Source organism: Bos javanicus, chromosome 12 (assembly GCF_032452875.1).
Source record: "Bos javanicus breed banteng chromosome 12, ARS-OSU_banteng_1.0, whole genome shotgun sequence".
NCBI lineage: Eukaryota > Metazoa > Chordata > Mammalia > Artiodactyla > Bovidae > Bos > Bos javanicus.
In genome coordinates this window covers 31916520-31934469 of record NC_083879.1, presented here as the reverse complement: position 1 = coordinate 31934469, position 17950 = coordinate 31916520, and the positions used below count along the sequence as shown (strand labels likewise).

The following is a 17950-nucleotide window of genomic DNA, read 5'->3' as shown; positions in this document are numbered from 1 at the left end:
CTGGATCATTCATAATTGCATTTGTTCTCCAATTCGAGTCCTGTGATTTTCCAGCCTTTTGCTACTTATATATTTTATTTTCTACCCAGAATCTTGTGATATTAAAGACTCTACTGAACACACAACATTTGTTAAACAGTGATTCTTCTAAAATACAGATTATACTAACTAGAGGATCAAAGAAACTGAAAATTTCGTATACTGTGGAGGTAGCTAATAGGGAGCTATGGTGGAGGCTATATTTATTTTTCACATGGCTGTTTGAAATATTGATAATATCTATCTGATCTCCACTACTGCTTCTGTGGGGTTGAAATAGAGTCTAGTCTTTTCTCTGATTTCTTTGAAACCCATTTATCCCTTCCATGCTTGTAGTTTGGTGGATCAAAATTTTGCCAGAAATTTTTATATGTGGAGAAGAGAAAAACACTTGGTTGTAGGCAGGCCAAATCTTCAGTGACAGAGGGATACACGTCTACATGCAAAGATACCAGAAGGCATCAAGACACCCTCAAAGTTTCAGAGGTCTCCTTAGTCACCACCCCCAGCGGTCTCACCCAGTACTTTGTACTGCAGGCCACCTTTTCATTTCAGTCTCTTTCCCTTGTGCATGCTTGACTCTCTTTCATCCTTGCTCTTTATGAGCTCCTGTTCTCGGCTCACTTGTTCTCTGCTCTGCCCTGTATTTAAGATTCTTAAATTTTTATTTGTATTATAACTGGACTTCTCAGTTCAAGACCCACATCTTGGTGCCTTCTGGTATCTTTGCATGTAGAGGTGTACCCCTTTGTCACTGAAGATTCGGCCTGCCTAAAACCAAGTGTGTTTTTTTCTTCTTCACATATACTGCTGCTTTATATTCTTTTTATATTCCTTCTTGAGTCAGTGACTTTATCATCATCCCAGTCATTGAGAGTACATAGCTTCATTTCTACCCTGTCATTTCCCATTTCTACCATTTATAATGAGGAGACTCCTCTGAGGTTTGACTACCCATTAATTGAAGGATGATACATTGGACAATTTACATTTGCCATCATATTAAGGCTTTACCACAATAATGACATATTATCCCCCATTTAAAAAATATGTAAATTGCAACTTAGAAAAGGCTTATTGTTCTTACTGTAAGTGATAACACTTGGGATTCTTGCCCAGATCTATTAAATTTTAACTCCTGATATTTTCCTGCTATGTTGTCTGCCTGTAATCCCCATTCCTTAAAATTCCACAGTATCTTTTTCTTCCTTGCCTTTTTTTTTTTTTTTTACTTTTACTTTAACACAGCTAACATAGTTTAATACCCTCAGTCTATTTTCTGGATAATTTTTTTAAATCCCTTCAGGATCTATTCTGTCTTTCTGGGCTGTCTCTCTTTACTGTCCACATACACTGAAATTCTAATCATATGAAATCTTTCATACCTCATATAATACAAAATACACAGCCAGTTCTCAGTTCCTTTTTATCTCTGTATTGCCGTTAGTTGAGCCTAAAAAAACTTTCCTCCCTTTTCCTTTTAAAGTATCTCAAATGCTACCTTTTCTGTAAATACTTGCTCAAACACGTTAAAAAAAAAAAAAAAGTGGTTTTTTTTTTTTTTTTTTTTTACTGTTTTCACAGTACTTGATGTTATTTAACTGCTATTTCGTTCTGTTTTAAACTTCTTCATCTGTTTGTCTTTTCCAACTGAATTATAAGTATGTGTGATTAGGCATATGTTTATTTTTGTACCCTTAAGGTATTCTGCTTGATTCTAAGTGTCACGTTTAATTTTCCTTTCTTAGGCAATATGTGAAATTTGTAGTAGTTTGAGAATTTTATGTGTTTTGAAAAATTGATCATCGGTTGTCTGGGATTTATAGCCACTGTATGTTACTATTATTTAATTATCATAATTGATTTAGAACATAGGGTGGTGATTTCTTTTACTATCTTAGAGGATCTTTTATTTTTTTAATTAAAAATTTAACATTATTGGTATATTCTTGATAGTTTTCAGTCTTTCAACCTGGTAGTGGTCTTATTTCTTGACAACGTTGTTGACAAAACTCTGTGTTTTTCTTATGGCCTCAGCTTGAACACCAAACAGGTGTTGTAGATGGAGGGTCAACCGAGACTCGGCATCAGCAGTTGTTTATTTCACTGAAGTGCAAGTTCACTTTCATCTTTCCTTAGTCTCTGTCCAGGTTGATTGCCCATTCCTCTGCCTGACCAATCTGTATGTGAAATCGAGATTTTTTTTGTTTGCAGTATGATTACACAGTTCAAAGGCCATTGTTCAGGATTGAAATATTTTATCACCTACCTTATAGAATTGTTGTGAGGATTCAAATTTCTATTTGAATCTATGGTTTGTATAGTAGATATTAAATAAGTGTTCATTCCTCCAGTTTGACCTCATCACTTCTAAATTTGGTGTTTGTTTCTATTTATTTATGGTGGTATTTGTCGCTTATATTCAGATGTGCATGGCCTTATGGTATATATGGAAAGAGGCTGTGATATTGTGTCTTTTAAGAGTTATTTTGATGCTGATACACTTGAATAGTTAAAGTAATTCCTTTAAAAATGCTTTTTTGAAGGGTAACAGTGTGTTCCCAGCCTTCATATTATTAGATGTCAACTTGAATGAAAGGATGGGAAAGGTGTGATTTTATAAATTTCTCAGGGTATTGCATGCTAAGATTTACCTAAAAGTAACGATGTGTTACATAAAGTCATACTCATTTTGTCTTTGACTTTTGGAAATAGTGGGGTTATGAATCAAAAATTATTAATATTATTGTTATTTTAGCCTTACCCCTGAAGTGATGGAAATGAATGAAAACTGTGGGACTGTTGGGTATATTAGTAGATTCATACTTGTCAGTGTCTCTTTTGATGGTGTTTTTTCCCTTGTGGTCGGATTGAATGGTATTTATTTCTTGTGTTTAGTTTGTAAGAATGCTTACATTAAAATCTCTTGGCCTTCAAGTTCTGCTGTGAACTCTAGTTGCTTGTTACTGATGCTTTTACAACCCAGGGAGGTTTGGTAACTTACTGCATGTGCTTCAGTCTTTAGTTACTGAGTTTGGTGTTATTTCAGGAGATTTCTAGTCTCATGCCCAGGAAATGGGATTCTTTGGGCTTTAGATGGAGTGGATTGATATTTATGAGTGAGGCTTCAGTCTATCTAATCAGGATTCCTCAGGACTTTGAAAAGTTATAGAACTGTGAGATAGCTGAAATGACATGACAGTATATGTTCTGCTTTCTGACCCACAGCCCATCTCAGATCCTCTTCTTTTTTCCTCTTCTTCTCTTCAGCTGCTATTCTAAACCTTTATCATTCACCTCACACCCATTCATCCTCTCTATCACTTTTGAATAAATGACTTGTGTTCTTCAGAGAAGGGAAAAAAGAGGTCATTGAGAGTGAATTGCTTCGTATGTTGGCTTTCTACCTATGGAAAACACTTTCACTTATACCCTTTCTTACAATTTTTCCTTCTGTTGTAGAGAAAGAAGTGTTCCTTGACTGTCTCCTTCAGAACCTGTCTTTAGCCCCCTTAGCAGTTTATTTCATTATTTATCCCTCTTCAGTTTTGGACAGTGATTTCTTGACATTGATTTCTTCCTAGCTTGGTCTTCCAGGACCAAGGAATGCTACATGAGGAAATATTCTGTTGTCAGTACGTTTGGGAAACTGTGTGATAGAGTTTGAGAGCTGCTTCCTACTTATTGCTGTTACTTTTTCACCTGGCATTCATCCCTTAATTCTCAGTGTTTTATCTTTCCCTTTTATCACTGTTGAGACTCTTTTTTGGTAAGTGTATATAGTGACCAGAAGTCACAGCACTTACTTGACCTCTGTCACATCTGACATTGTCATTCATTCTCTTTCTTTGCAACTGTCGTTGTCTCCACTCTGAAACTATCCTTTATTAGTGTCTTCCAGGGACCTCGTGTCCTTTGCCATGCCCTCAGGAGCTCTCCCTGGCTCTGTCTTTCTTTTCTTAACCCTCTTCCTTTCTCTGCACATGGCGATCTCCAGTGCCTCCGTCACACCTGACTTGTGTGTGTGTGTATCCTCTCAGTCCTCCGCACTTACTGTGAATATTAGCTGCTTCTGAACATCCTCATCTCTATGGCGTAACACTGAACAGTCACTGAGTCTAAATTGAATACTTTTTAATCTTTTACTTCACACCTGTTCTTGCACTCACACACGTGTACACACTGTCTGCTCTGTCTTGATTGTTGATTTCACCCAGTTGTCTAATTTGTGAGCTCTCCTTGATTCTTCTGTCTTCATAGCTCCCACTCTTTGGCCACTAAGGTCTGTTGATTGTGCTGCCTTGACATTCTCTTCCCTGTTAGTGTTGGCACGGTACAGTTTAGGCTCACTTTCACCTGTTACCTGGACTGTTACTGTTGTAATCTCTTACCTGGTTTCCTGATTCCTGATTCCCGATTTCTTTTCTTTCAAAGCACTACCTGGGTGACTATCTGGTCTTGTTTCTTGTCCGATCAGAATCTCTCAGAAAGGTAGGTCACCCCTGCAGACCTCCTGAACTGGTTGCGGTGCCATGGAGAGAAGCATGCGCTTCCTACCTCTGCCTTCGAACGTGCTCTCTGCTTGCTGTGAGTGCCCTCTATCTGTCTTGACTCAGCAAACTTGTCTTTTAGGATTCGATTCAAACGTATGGTCTTAGGACCTAATTAGACAGCATGAAGCATTTGTGCTCTTTTCCATAGCACTTCACATCGTGGTCATTAGTGTATGTATAACTTACAGGCTAGCAGTGAATGGCATTGTGTAGGTACTTACCATCTTTTTAGATACATGGATGTTCTGACCTCTTGTGAATGTTGGGTTCTGGTACATTCTGTACCTGTGGAATGCCAGCCTGTGAACTTCTAGAACATAGAGCCTGTGTTTCAGGTATTTTGTTCTCTACAGTGCCTCGTACAGTGCCCAGCACAGTGTCGAGTGTTTTTTATTATTCGGCTAACTGAATAAATTAACCTGAATTAAAGATTATCTGGTGAGATAAATATATAGTTTCATGACATAAAATACTATTATGGAAAAATCTTTGCAAAGTCTTAATATATGTTAAATTTTGTTATTAAATATGGCAGGATTCTTGGTTAGAGAGAATGCCTCTAAGTAAATCTTTCTATGAAATGTGACAGATTTTCCTTTTACCTAGTCCTGGATAGAAGATGTACGTAAGTGCACAAGATGGTTATAGCTGTGTAGAGTAATTACTGCCTCCATGGAATGTGGCGATGATCTCACTCTCTTCTGGACTATTCATTAACTGACCTAAGTGGACATTTTTGGCTCTTTTAGGGAGAATGCTATTTTTTTCCAACTTTATTGAGATAATTGACAAACAGGAAGAGTAGTATTAAGAATTAACTAGGTATAGAATATTGAGAATGCCTCTATGGTGGTTAATGATTACTGTCATTGGAGAACTCTGACGAGTAAATGACTTAATGGAAGAGGAACGTTTCATTCATTTTTGTCTTTAAATGCCTTCTGTCCTCCGGATGAAGATTTTGCTTTTTTATATCCATTGGTTCTCCTGGTCTCAATTTGAATATTGCATATTCTCTGTGAATTCTGAAGATTCAGAGATGATGATACGTAAAGAAAAGGAAATGGTATATGTGGCTTCATAATTTATAACTCTTAAGCTTTCTTAAAACGTTTTTGTAAAAATTATATATGCTTATTGAAAAAACTTCAGATACTACAGAGAGGTACAAAGGAGGAAACAAAAATGTCCCAAGTTTCCTCACCACCTAGAGATACAGTCTCTTTTGTTATTTTAGTGAGCATGTATTGTTAGAATCCTTTTACACACCTGTGCCCATGCACATAGAAACATCCTCCCTTCCTGCTCCCTCCCCCGCCCTTTCTTTTAGGCATATGCATACCATGTTACAAACAGCAACTTAGCATAATTGCTGTATTGTAGCCTAATTTTATTTTATCTTTTCTCAATAGTGGTATGGGCTTCTTTTCATGGTAAATAAAAATGTATCATTTCCCATGACTTCTAATGGCTGCACACATGGGTACCATAATCTGTATGTATCATAATGTACATAATTAGATCTTTTTTGAGAGATATTTTAGTTATACCTCCCCCCACCCCTTTTTAAAAATCATTTTTAAAAATGTGCTAACTGGAATCTTTTCTGCTTGTGTGATTTTTTTTCCTGTTTGTGTTTTATTTTGATTCATAGTATCAAACTATTCTCAAGAACAGTGTTAACCATTTCTGACAGAGGTTGTGAAAGATGAACTAGTGAGCCCCTTTGGAAATCTATGTGCCTGTAGTTTCACACTCTTATATAGGGAGAATGACTGTAAGCTGATTCATGGAAATTTTTTAATTTAACTGCCTCATACATAAGGCTTATTACTAGTTGAGGTTCTGACATACACCTGCTACTTTCCCCTTGGTGGTGGTGGTGGTGGTTTAGTCGCTAAGTCGTGTCTTACTCTTTGCAACCCCATGGACTGTAGTCTGCCAGGCTTCTCTGTCCATGGAATTCTCCAGTCAGGAATACTGGAGTGGGTTGCCGTTTCTTTCTCCAGAGGATCTTCCCAACCCAGGAATCTAACCCAGGTCTCCTGAATTGCAGGCAGATTCTTTACCAACTTTCCCCTTAAGATAGTCAAATTATTAGTAGGAGAACTTATACTTAAAAGAAGAATGGCATGAATCTCTTGGAGGCACTAGTAACCAACTGTCCTTCACTGTCCCCACCAATTTGAATCTGACTTATTTAGAAGATCATATGTCCTCTATTGAGGTCTTTTATCAGAAGGCCCAGTTTGCTTCAGGAAATTTGTAAATTGTGACTCTAGACTATTTTTCACAATAGTAGTAGTGTTATATGTTAACTTCTAACTTTAAAGATGCAACTTGGCTCTTAAATAGATCAGTTTCTGAATCACCCAGAAGTTGTTTATTTTGATAAATTTTAAATTGACCATATTTGGATATGCTTGAAATATGGAGAAATAACCCATTAAGGCAAAAAAAAAAAAAAACTTGCAGAAATGTGAACATGGAGGTTCTGGTTAGCCATTGACTTCTCCTTTCTGTCTCACCCTGTTCCTCTTTCTTCTGTGTTATTTATGAACACTGAAGACAGGTAAAAATAACTCTGAATAGTGCTTCTCTTTATGTCTATAGGTCTCATCTTTTTATACCTTTTAGATAATTTTATCAAGGCAAAATTCTTGCCTATTTTTGCCTTTTGCTCTCTTTATCAGTATCCCCTCTTCTACCTTTCCACCTAATTCATTTTTCTGTGTCCTGCAACACACACATACACTCTCTTCTACCTTAGGCTTTAATCTTTTGAATTAGTTCCACCTGGGCCCCTTTGTCACGCTAAGGAGGGAAGAATAGTAAAGATGGGCGATTGGAATCATGACGATGTTCAGTTACCAAGTTGTGTCCGACTCTTTCTGACCCTATGGACTGCAGTATGCCAGGCTTCCCTGTCCTTCACTATCTCCTGGAGTTTCATAGGTTTTTGAGAAAAGTAGATATGGCTGAGATTAATATCAGCATTTTAGCTCAGTTTCTCTTTTAATGATTTAATTCAGTCAAAGATTGTGGAGACTTTATCTGATCAGCCTGATTGGATTTCAGCAGTTAAGTTATTAATAAAACCGTTCCTTCTCTTTCTTCCCATTTTTCCTTCCTTTTCCCCCTCTTCTTTTCTTTTTCTGCTTTTCTATACTTCTTTTATCCTGGCTAAAAGTAGAAAATGAATTGGAATTGAGTAAGACTGGAGTCAAGTTGGTTCATTGGAATGATGGTGGCCTAGACTGGGGTACTGACAGTGACATGGGGGGCTGTAGTTGAATTTGAGAAATATTTAGGATGTAGAATAGACTCTATGACTTGATGCTTCAAAGATACCTGCCATTATCAAAAGGATGGTTGTGAAATAATTTATCTGTTTAGTAGAAAGCACAACAAAATTTGAGAAATCAAAATCATAATACATAAATAGTTTATAACTATATTTCATGTGTTCAGGAAACTGGGGAAAAGATTAAACATGTTAGTACAGACATGAAAAACATTTTAAAAAATTAAAATCATACTTCTAAAATTTAAAACTACAGTGTCTGAAATGAAAAATGTATTTGATGTAATTAGTGACAGATTCGGAGAAGGCAGTGGCACCCCACTCCAGTACTCTTGCCTGGAAAATCCCATGGATGGAGGAGCCTGGTAGGCTGCAGTCCATGGGGTCGCTAAGAGTCGGACACGACTGGGCGACTTCACTTTCACTTTCATGCCTTGGAGAAGGCAATGGCAAGCCACTCCAGTGTTCTTGCCTGGAGAATCCCAGGGACGGGGGTGCCTGGTGGGCTGCCGTCTATGGGGTCACACAGAGTAGGACATGACTGAAGTTGACTTAGCAGCAGCAGCAGTGACAGATTGGATATTGTATAAAAAAAGATTAGTGAACTGAAAGACATAGTGCTAGAAACTGTCCAAAAAACAGAGAAAAAATGAGCCATGGGAGAACATGAAGCTGACACACTGTTTTACTCCCTGAAGCAGCATAGGGCACACAGAAAAGATACTTTGAGAAATAGTGGGCCAAAAAAAAAGGACAGATATCATCCAAATTGGATGAAAATGGTAAGCCTACGGATCCATGAGCTCAGTGAACACAGGCACAAAACAAACAGGGGAGACAGGGGAAAGTGCACCCTGCACTAAGGTACACCATATGAGCAGCCAGCGGGGAAAAGATACTCACTTTTTAGGAAGAAAGATATAAATAACAGCATATTTCCTGTTGGAAACAATGTGAGCCATAAGACAGTGGAGCAATTAAAATACAGGAAGATAAAAAAATGTCAACTTAGAATTCTATTCCTGGGAAAAATATGAGAATGCAATCCCATGAGTGCATTTAAAGATGTGAAATTTTGAATAAAATGTGCAGCTTAGTTACACTTTCCACAGTTACATGTTGTTAATTTTATGATTTTGAAAATATACTCTGGTTATGTAGGATGATATCTTTGGGGAAAGATGGAATTACTTCAAAATTACAATTTCTTAAAAAGCAAAATAAGTACCTTTTTAAACATGCAAGACTTGAAAAGATTCATCAGCAATAGATGTGTACTTTAATAGACGTTAAAGTATTGGGTTGGCCAAAAAGTTCATTCAGTTTTTCCTTTTATGGAACATCTCAAATGACTTTATTCTCCAACCCAGTACTTCAGATAGAAGGAAGAAAATACTCAGCAATCTGGATCTGTACAAAGAAATGAAGAAAACTGGAAATAGTAACTACATAAGTAAACGTAAGGAACTTCCCCCTTATTCTGTAAGTTTCTTTGAAAGATAATTGACCATTGAAAGCAAAAATGGTAATAGTGTACTGTAGGGTTTATGGTATATGTAGAAGTAAAATATATGATGATTATAGCAGAGTCTGGGAGCGGAGAAATGGAAGTTTAATATTGTTACCATGTTATACTATATCTGAAGTAGTTTAAAACTCAAAAGTATTAAGTAGTTGTTATGTACCGAATCACGTCTTCCCCAAATTCTCATTTTTAAGCCCTCACTGTTTTTTTTTTTTTTTAAGTTCCCTTAATGTGACAGTATTTGGAAATGGGCTTTTAAAGATTTAAGTAAGGTTAAATGTGGTTGTAGGGATGGGCCGCAATCTAGTATGATTGGTGTTCTTGTAAGTAGATGCAGAAATACCAGGCTTTCACACACACAGGAAACACTTGTCTCAGTGAGGACACTGTGAAAGGATGGCTTTCTGAAAACCAAGGAGAGTGACCTCAGGAGAAACTGACCCTCTTGGCTCCTTCATCTTGGACTCTGGTTTTCTAGAACTGTGAGAAGATAAGTTTCTGTTGTTCAGGCCGCTCAGTGTGTGCTGTTCTGTTGTGGGCCTAGCGGACTAAGATAGGCAGTGGTAGGTTATGTATTTGTACTGTCACATCTGTAATACATAATGGTAGAGGCTTCAGTTCTCTGTCAATGATGGAAGAGAAAGAAAATCAGTAAGAAGATGGGAGACCTTAACAACTCTTATCAGTTTATTTGTAGGACGCTCTGTCCAGCAACAGCATAATGAATATTCTTTTCAAGTGACCACAGAATACTGACCAAGATAGAACAACCAATTGGAACAAATCTCAGTAAATTTAAAAGGGTTCAGGTCATGCTAATGTGTTCTCTGACCACAGTAGAATTAAATTAGAAGCCAGTTACAGATCTTTGGGGGCTTTCCTTATAGCTCAGTTGGGAAAGAATCTGCCTGCAATGCAGGAGACCTGGGTTCATTTCCTGGGTCGGGAAGATCCCCTGAAGAAGGAAATGGCAACCCACTCCAGTATTCTTGCCTGGAGAATCTCATGGACAGAGGAGCCTGGTGGCCTACCGTCCATGGGGTCCCAAGAGTTAGATAGTATTTAGTGACTAAACTACCACCACCACCAACAGATCTTTGGAGAATCTTCAAGTATCCAGAGACTGAATAACACACTTCTTTGACATGTGTCAAAGAAGAATTAGGAAGGGAAATTTTAAAGTGTTTTGAATTTAATGAAAATAAAAACATGCCAACTGGTGTGGGTGTCACTGAAGCGGCAATGGGAGGGAAATTTATAGCACTAAATGCCTGTGTTGGAAAGGTTCTCGAAAGAGTGATCTCAGCTTAAGAAACTGGAAAGAGAAGAACAAATTAAATCCAAAGAAAGCATAGAAAGGATGAATCTTAATGATGTGAAGTGAAAGAAGGTAGTAAAAACTGAGTACATATGTACATATGTAAGATTCATTCATACTAAATTCTAGAACATCCAGACTAGTCTTTAGTGACAAAAAGCTTATCAGAGGTTGCCTGGAGTTGAGAGCAGCGGAGCAGAGAGGAACAGGAGGGATGGGTTTCATACAGACATACGGGAGCTTTTTTGGGCGTGATGGATGCAGTCCTCCTCGATTTGGGTAACGGTGGTCCACCGATGTCAAGAGTTAACAGAGTTTACCCTGAAATATGTGTGATTTATCCTCTGTCCATTATATTTAAATAAAGCTGTTGAGAAACTTTTACCAGTTCATTTATATTTCATTCGGAGAGTAGAAAGATTACTGAGAGGAGCTTGTGAAGCCAATAAGTGGTAAAGCAAATGGAGTTCATTACAAGGAGCAGCATTGTGGAAGGCATTTTACAGTTTTATGAGTTTATTGTGTTTTTAAAAAGCCTGACCAGTATTCAGAAATAGTGGTGATTTCTCAATCATTCATCACATCACCTTAAGACAACTTTCTTTATTCAACAGATCTTTTGGTAGGTTTGCAGTGAAATATTAAGTAATATTTTATGTTGTGTTTTTATTCAGTATAAACCTCTTCCTGTCATTCTAATAAAAAAAATTAATGGCTGAACTTTTTATTGTTTCACTATTTATTAAATTAGTCTCTTAGTTCATGGGACTAATTTATTGTGTTCTTGGTAAGTACTCTTGTTTGTAGTGGAGTGCAACAGACTATTAAATACTGAATTATACTTTAAAAGGAACAGTTTCCATGAAATAATATGATAGTAGGAAAGCATAAAGTTATAAACTAGAAACATCATCAAAAAATTACTTCATCTGTGGGACTTCCCTGGTGGTCCAGTGGTTAAGATTCTGAGCTCCCAATGCAGGGGGCCTGGGTTAATCTCTGGTCAGGGAACTAGATCCCACATGCTGCAACCAAGAGTTTGTATGCCGCACCCTAGGGTTCGCATGCTGCAACCCAGAGTTCACATTCCACAACTAGGACCTGCCTGGTACAGCCAAATTAAAAAAAGAATTGCTTCATTTGTTAAAAAACAAAAATAACTTTATCCATCATTTGTAAAATAGGACATATTCTATCATTTTGGTTGGGATCTGTGAATTGAAGCATTATTATTTCATTTAAAATATATATAATGCTAATAACTGCAACATTGCTTTTCAAGCTAGAGGTCAGGCCTCTTCGTATACTTCTGTCTGAAGAGTATAGGCAGGGGTCATATCCAGATGTTGGGGGTGGTCCCAGTTTGAAGAACTCACTAAATGCACTTGGTTGTTTTGGGTGTGAGAGTTGCAGTGTGAATTTAAGTGTGTGAGAACCCAAAACTCTATTGATAAATTCTTACTGCACGAATGTTTGCTATTTGACTTATATAAACATTGATTTTTTTCCCCCTCAAATGTACACTTAGAGCTGTGTAAGATATGAATGAAAATTAGGATTTAAAATATGAATAGAAATTATAAATTATGAATGGAAATATATGTATGTTAGAAAACCCACAAGTTTAATATAATAGGAGCACGTTTGGAGAGTTATGACAGGCTTGTCTAAATCATCAGGCAGGAATAATAAAACCTTGATTTTTCCCCTACTATTACGCTTCTCATTTATTCCATTCTCTTTAGTGTTGTTGAAGTTAGACAAATTTATATAACCCAAATCCTTGAGTCTTCTTTTACATAACCTTCACTTCCTAAAGCTGAAATAAATTGCTTATTTTCTGGTTAACAGAGATTACATTTTAACAAGATACTAGTTTTAGTTACCAGTTTTGCTTTAGCTCTAAAAAAATATTCTTTTTAATGTGTTAAAGGTGTGTGCCTATGCTATTTTGTTATTTTATAAAACTTATTTCTGTTATAAACCAGTTATATTAAAGTGGTTTTAAGAATACATCTTTTTATTGCACTTATTATTTTAACTAATTTTATCATGAAAAAGTATTCTCCTTTCTACAGTAATTTCTCATTAAGTATTTTTGATAGTTCTCTCATCTGGCTAGAGGACTTTGTATTATCTGTTAATAATAGTAGTCTGCTCTCTTATTCCTAGATTTTGTTTTTGTGTGTGTGTGTGTTATATACTGTGTAATTCTTTTTTCTGCCATTTAAATCCTTTAGCCTTTTCTCACATCTCAAATAAACTCATCTGAAATAAACTTGCAAACTACCTACCCAAGAGAAATAAAGGCCTCGCCATCTTAAATCAGGGAAAAAAGGAGGGAGGTCTTTAGGTCCTTCTTTTTACTTTTTAAGTAAAATTCACTGCAGGTGAGTTTTTTGGATCTTTGGTTGTTGAATCCCTGAAAGTTATAGTTTAGTATAAATTTTCATAGTTAATTTTAATAATCTCTATTGTAATACATTTGAAGGCCCTCTATAATTTGTTATAATGACATTTTATATATAATTTATTTGGAGAAAGTAAAACAGACTCCCCTCCTTTTTCTCCTTTATAGGATCCCTTAAAAATACTCTTTAAGATGAATTTAAAATAGATTTGATTTAGAGAAACTCAGCTTTGTAATTAGTCTCCTGTTCATGGTAAATGTAAGGTATAAATGAAATGGAAACTAGATAATCTCTGTGTGTCAGGATTAGATTAGCTTTAAATTTCTTTGTCTAAATTGACTGTTTCCTAGTAGTCTTGTAATCCTGAAGTCCTCATCTCTCCTAGGCATTCTGAGCTCTTGTAACCAAGTGACCTGATTGATTTTTTTTGACTTTCTTCTTCTAAAATAGTTTTAGCACTCACTGGTGCACACTGGTTTAGCTCTGAAGTGATCCTGTTGATAACCATTTATATCTAGGGATTACTACGTCAATAAAATGCATGGGCTCATTGGCCACACTTTTAAAGAAGATGCCAGTGTTTTTGAAAACTTGAGCATTTGGAAGATTTTAAAATAGACATAACTGACAGGAGAGAACTTTTTTTTCCTTTGGAAAATATATTTTGATTTAGTTCGGATTCTTTTTTTTCTTCAGAATTTCACATTTTAGATATGGCAGTAAAAGAAGTTCTCTGTTTATCTGCTGCTGCTGCTAAGTTGCTTCAGTCGTGTCCGGTTCTGTCTAGTATATTTTAATAAAAAATTAGCATTTTTTCTGTACTTTGTCACTTTGTATTTAATTTTTGCTGGAACATAACTAGTAAAATATCATTTGCTTTAGAGTTTACAATGGAGTTATTAGCCTGTAGACTTGCTGTTTTCCAAATCTCGTATTTTGAACTCTAACTTGGCAATTTTAAATGTCATTCATTTCAAATAAGGAAGTTGTCCTTGGATTGTACAGTGATTAGTCCATCTTTTTATTTTATGCCTTCTATGGAAATGTGTTTTTCCATTCTAATGATCAGTTCTGAAATACTTTAAGTGATTAATTTTTTTCATTGTGGTTCAGTGTATTTTAAATTTAGTTTGTATATATGTATGTGTATGTGTGTACACATACTGAAAATGTGGGCTAAAGTATGAACATATTAAATTATCTCTTTGGTTAACCCTTTTGGAAGTTGAATTCAAATATCAATGTCGATGGTCATTGAATCTTCATTATACTTAAACATGTGGATCACTATTTCTGAAAAATATTTAGGATATTCATTTGTTTCAGATGGGTGAAATATAGTCCATTTATGGATTTGAGTTACAGTTTCATAATGTGCTAGTAGTTCTTCATGCCAAAGGCACCATGCCACTTAACTAGGTAAAATGTGCCTTCGTACAACTGGGAGGAAGGTTTTCTCATGTAATCTCATTGTAAAATATTTTTAATAAAGCAGAAGTTACATGCCATACCTTGCAGACATTGGGGACTCTATTATATTTTTCTTATATCTTGATTCCTCTCACGTTTGCCTTACATTTAAGTGTTTTTCTCATCTTTACTGTTATTTAAATAGTGGCACCATATTATTGGGGAGATGTCTTAAGTGCTTATAAAGGAGGAGGTGATTAATTTTGGAATAAAGGCAGTTTTGACCTTTATCCTGGTAGAAGTGGTTTAAAGATATTAAATTTGAAACTTTTTGCTCAGTTTTGAGGTAGTTTTAACTTCCCAGTTCTCTAAAATATAGTATTAGGATGGTTGGATAATGATGTATATTTGACAGTAAAGGCAGATTTTCTTGTTTCAAAGTTAAATTCCCCAAGTGAAATGATTAAAACCTTCAAATTTGATGGGAAATTTTTCTTCCAGAAATTTAATTATCCCACTGCAAAATGTGGAAACTAAAAAGCACTGTAAATCCTTTCAGTAAAATATTTTACTTGGTAAATAGAGTACTGTGGAATAATACCTAGTAAATTCAGTCTTTTTTGGGCTTAAAATGTGTTAACTTACTATATTTGATTTTCAAATAGACACCAAATCCTACTGCAAGTGAGTTTATTCCCAAAGGAGGATCAACCTCCAGGCTGAGTAACACGTCCCAGTCACACGCGTCTGCCTTCTCTCAAGTGTTCTCTCACCCGTCCATGGGGACTCCTGCTGCTGCTGGATTAGCACCAGGTAAGTTGAATACCTGTTTCCAGTGAGTCCCAGGTAGCAAATCTCTAAGCACCATTTGCTGTTAGTTTACCAGACCTGAAATTGTATTCTTCAGCGGTTCATATCTGAGCACATTATGAGTTTTATGTTCTAGGTTTTGGTACCATAGACCAAGTGTGTAGTTAAAAATTTTAAAGCAGAATTTAAATTTAATGAATAAAAGTGAAATATAACTTTGTGTTTAAAAGGACAAAATTTAAAGGAGAAAATGGTTACTGAGGAAAAAATATCCAGATCATAATATTTCCTTGTTTTTTATTAGCATGCTAATGCTGTTTCACTCAGAAACTTGAATAAGAGCATCAAAACTTGAATATTGATGTGCTACAAGGTCCTGCTTTTGAAATAAATTTCTAGAAGAATAATTTGTATCATTCTAAATTAAAGTTTAGATGTATTGCCTTTTGGGTGTTTGATTATAAATCTGTAGTAGTAGTAAAGTGTTATAAACAGTGGCAGGAAAGCAGTGTGAAGGGTTAGGGGTCATCTCAACACTTTCTTCCAAGTTTACCCCAAATGGCAGCGGAGGAATTTGAAGAAGTGCACTTGTACATCAGGGGTCCTGAGGCATAGTTCAGAGTAGCCCTATTTTCTTAGAAGGTCCTCTCTTTTATCTAAAAATTCATGCACATTTTGCATTCTGCTTCCTAGCATAAACAGTCCTATAAAAATATGGAAATTTTCTTAGATAATTAGCGTTACCCATTCCTATTGCTGTGAACCTTAATTAGAAAAGTAAGGTATGAGAATTATATTGAATTCATAGTAAGTGCTGAGTGGGTTATCTTAAGTCTGTTCAATGGTTGAGCTGCCCACCCAGATGATGTTTCTAGAACCTTTAACGGATAGTCATCTGTTGATTCTTGAATGTTAAAAAGCAAAACCAGAAACAAAGTGAAATACTACACGCTAAATGAAGCCAAAAGATCCATCTGGATTAGCTTGGAACTAGTCCTGTCTCCAGGTCTTAATCTAATCAGTAGTGGTGCTAAATGATTGGCTTTGATACTGATACTGAAATCAAGGACTGTTTTTGGAATAAGAATGAAAGAAAATAACGATAACTTTATGGAACAGGTTTAGTGTGTTACACATCAAGTGTATTCAGAGGCTTAGTAACCTTGTGTTGCCAAGGATTTTGTCAATACCTCCTTCCCCTCACCTTCCCCTCTTTCCCTCTTTCTCCCTCCCTCCCTTCCCACGCATTTCCTACTCATCTTTTTTTCCCCCAATGAGCATTTGATCATTTTATTAACTAAATGTAAGCTAAGAATTGTATCCCTCTCTGGTGAGACTTTGAAGGTAGTTTTGTGTGCAGGTCTTTGAGATACACCTTGCAACTCCTTCCTCCTTGCTTATGCCTTTTTACCCTTTTCTTCTACTTTGGCTCTTTTCAGATTCAGGTAAAATTGTAAACCTTTTCCCTTTTTCCTTAGAGAGCAGTGTCAGAATTGAATATCCCTGGTAGCCTTAAAGTTTTACTTGTAAGTAATATGCTACTGTGATTTGTCTCCCATTGAGATGTGTTTGCATTGTTTACATGAGCATAGGCTGCATGTCAGCTAAAATTTCTTAGAGATTCTCCAGACATCTGAGCAGTGTTTATAAAACACCCACGGTAATGGAATCCATATGCCACTCAGAAAACTTTGGCTTTCTTAATTAAGTTCCAATTTATTTTGACCTAACAGCACCTCTTCCCTTGTTTAATAAGTAAACATTTTGTTCACATCTTTGATCAGGCTAATTTAAGCTAAAAGTTACGTTTTTAAAATATTGGATGAATGTAAAATGTCAAAGGGAATTTTAGATATTGAAAACATTTAATTACAGTGCTGTGATACTTGTTTAAGCTTTCCAGTTGGTATTAATTTGTGTGTAGGTAGGTGTTTCATTGGTCCCAGTTGGGTTTCACAGTTTAGGATGAAATGAATTTAAAACTCTTCTGCATAGCTCTAACATTAAAATAGTCATTCTGCTTCTTTTAAGAAAGGATTGATAATTACTGTCCGAAACCACTGGGAATAGGTCAGTATGTTTTATTAAAGGTATTCCTGAATTCTTTATACTGACTATATAAAAATTGTCCTTTATTCAGATGACATTCAACTAGACTAAAATATTTCCCCGAAATACTGGAGTGATGATGGTTTTACATTTACTATTTCTTCATATTTTCTCTTTTTAGTTAATGGCGTAACACTGTGAAGATGAACAAAGGAAAAAAAATGTGTACTTTCTGCAAAACATTTTATCCCTTCAGTGTTTTCTGTTACTTCTTACTCATAAATACTATTTTTTTTCAAGGTCTAAGAAAGGTTCTTGGAATTTTCACTTTTAGGTTGTACAGTAAGAAAGGTCGTAGGAATTCATTTACCTGTGTTAGTGGTGATTTAATTGATCTTTAATCCTCCTCGTCTTAGTGATAATTTTCAGTTATAAAGTTTCATTTTCTCTTTTCTTCAATTTCTATTCCAGAAATTATCCTTGAAAATATGTCAAATTACTGTTTTACTAAAAAATATGAAACCTTAAATA

General features: G+C 35.8%; 1 protein-coding gene across 10 annotated transcripts in view; it reads left to right on the top strand.

Annotated features, from left to right (window-relative positions):
* The window catches only part of PAN3 (poly(A) specific ribonuclease subunit PAN3), a 123083-nt gene that overhangs the window by 47142 nt on the left and 57991 nt on the right, over positions 1-17950 (top strand). For 9 of the 10 annotated variants that reach the window (XR_009739991.1, XR_009739990.1, XM_061434876.1 and 6 more), the window contains one exon: positions 15226-15373. The exons of the other annotated variant lie outside the window; for it this stretch is intronic. Coding sequence is in view for 7 of the 9 variants with exons in the window: in XM_061434876.1 (XP_061290860.1) it covers positions 15226-15373 (148 nt within the window). In the remaining 2 variants the exon portion in view is untranslated. The remainder of the gene's footprint in view (positions 1-15225; positions 15374-17950) is intronic. 10 annotated transcript variants of the gene reach the window in all.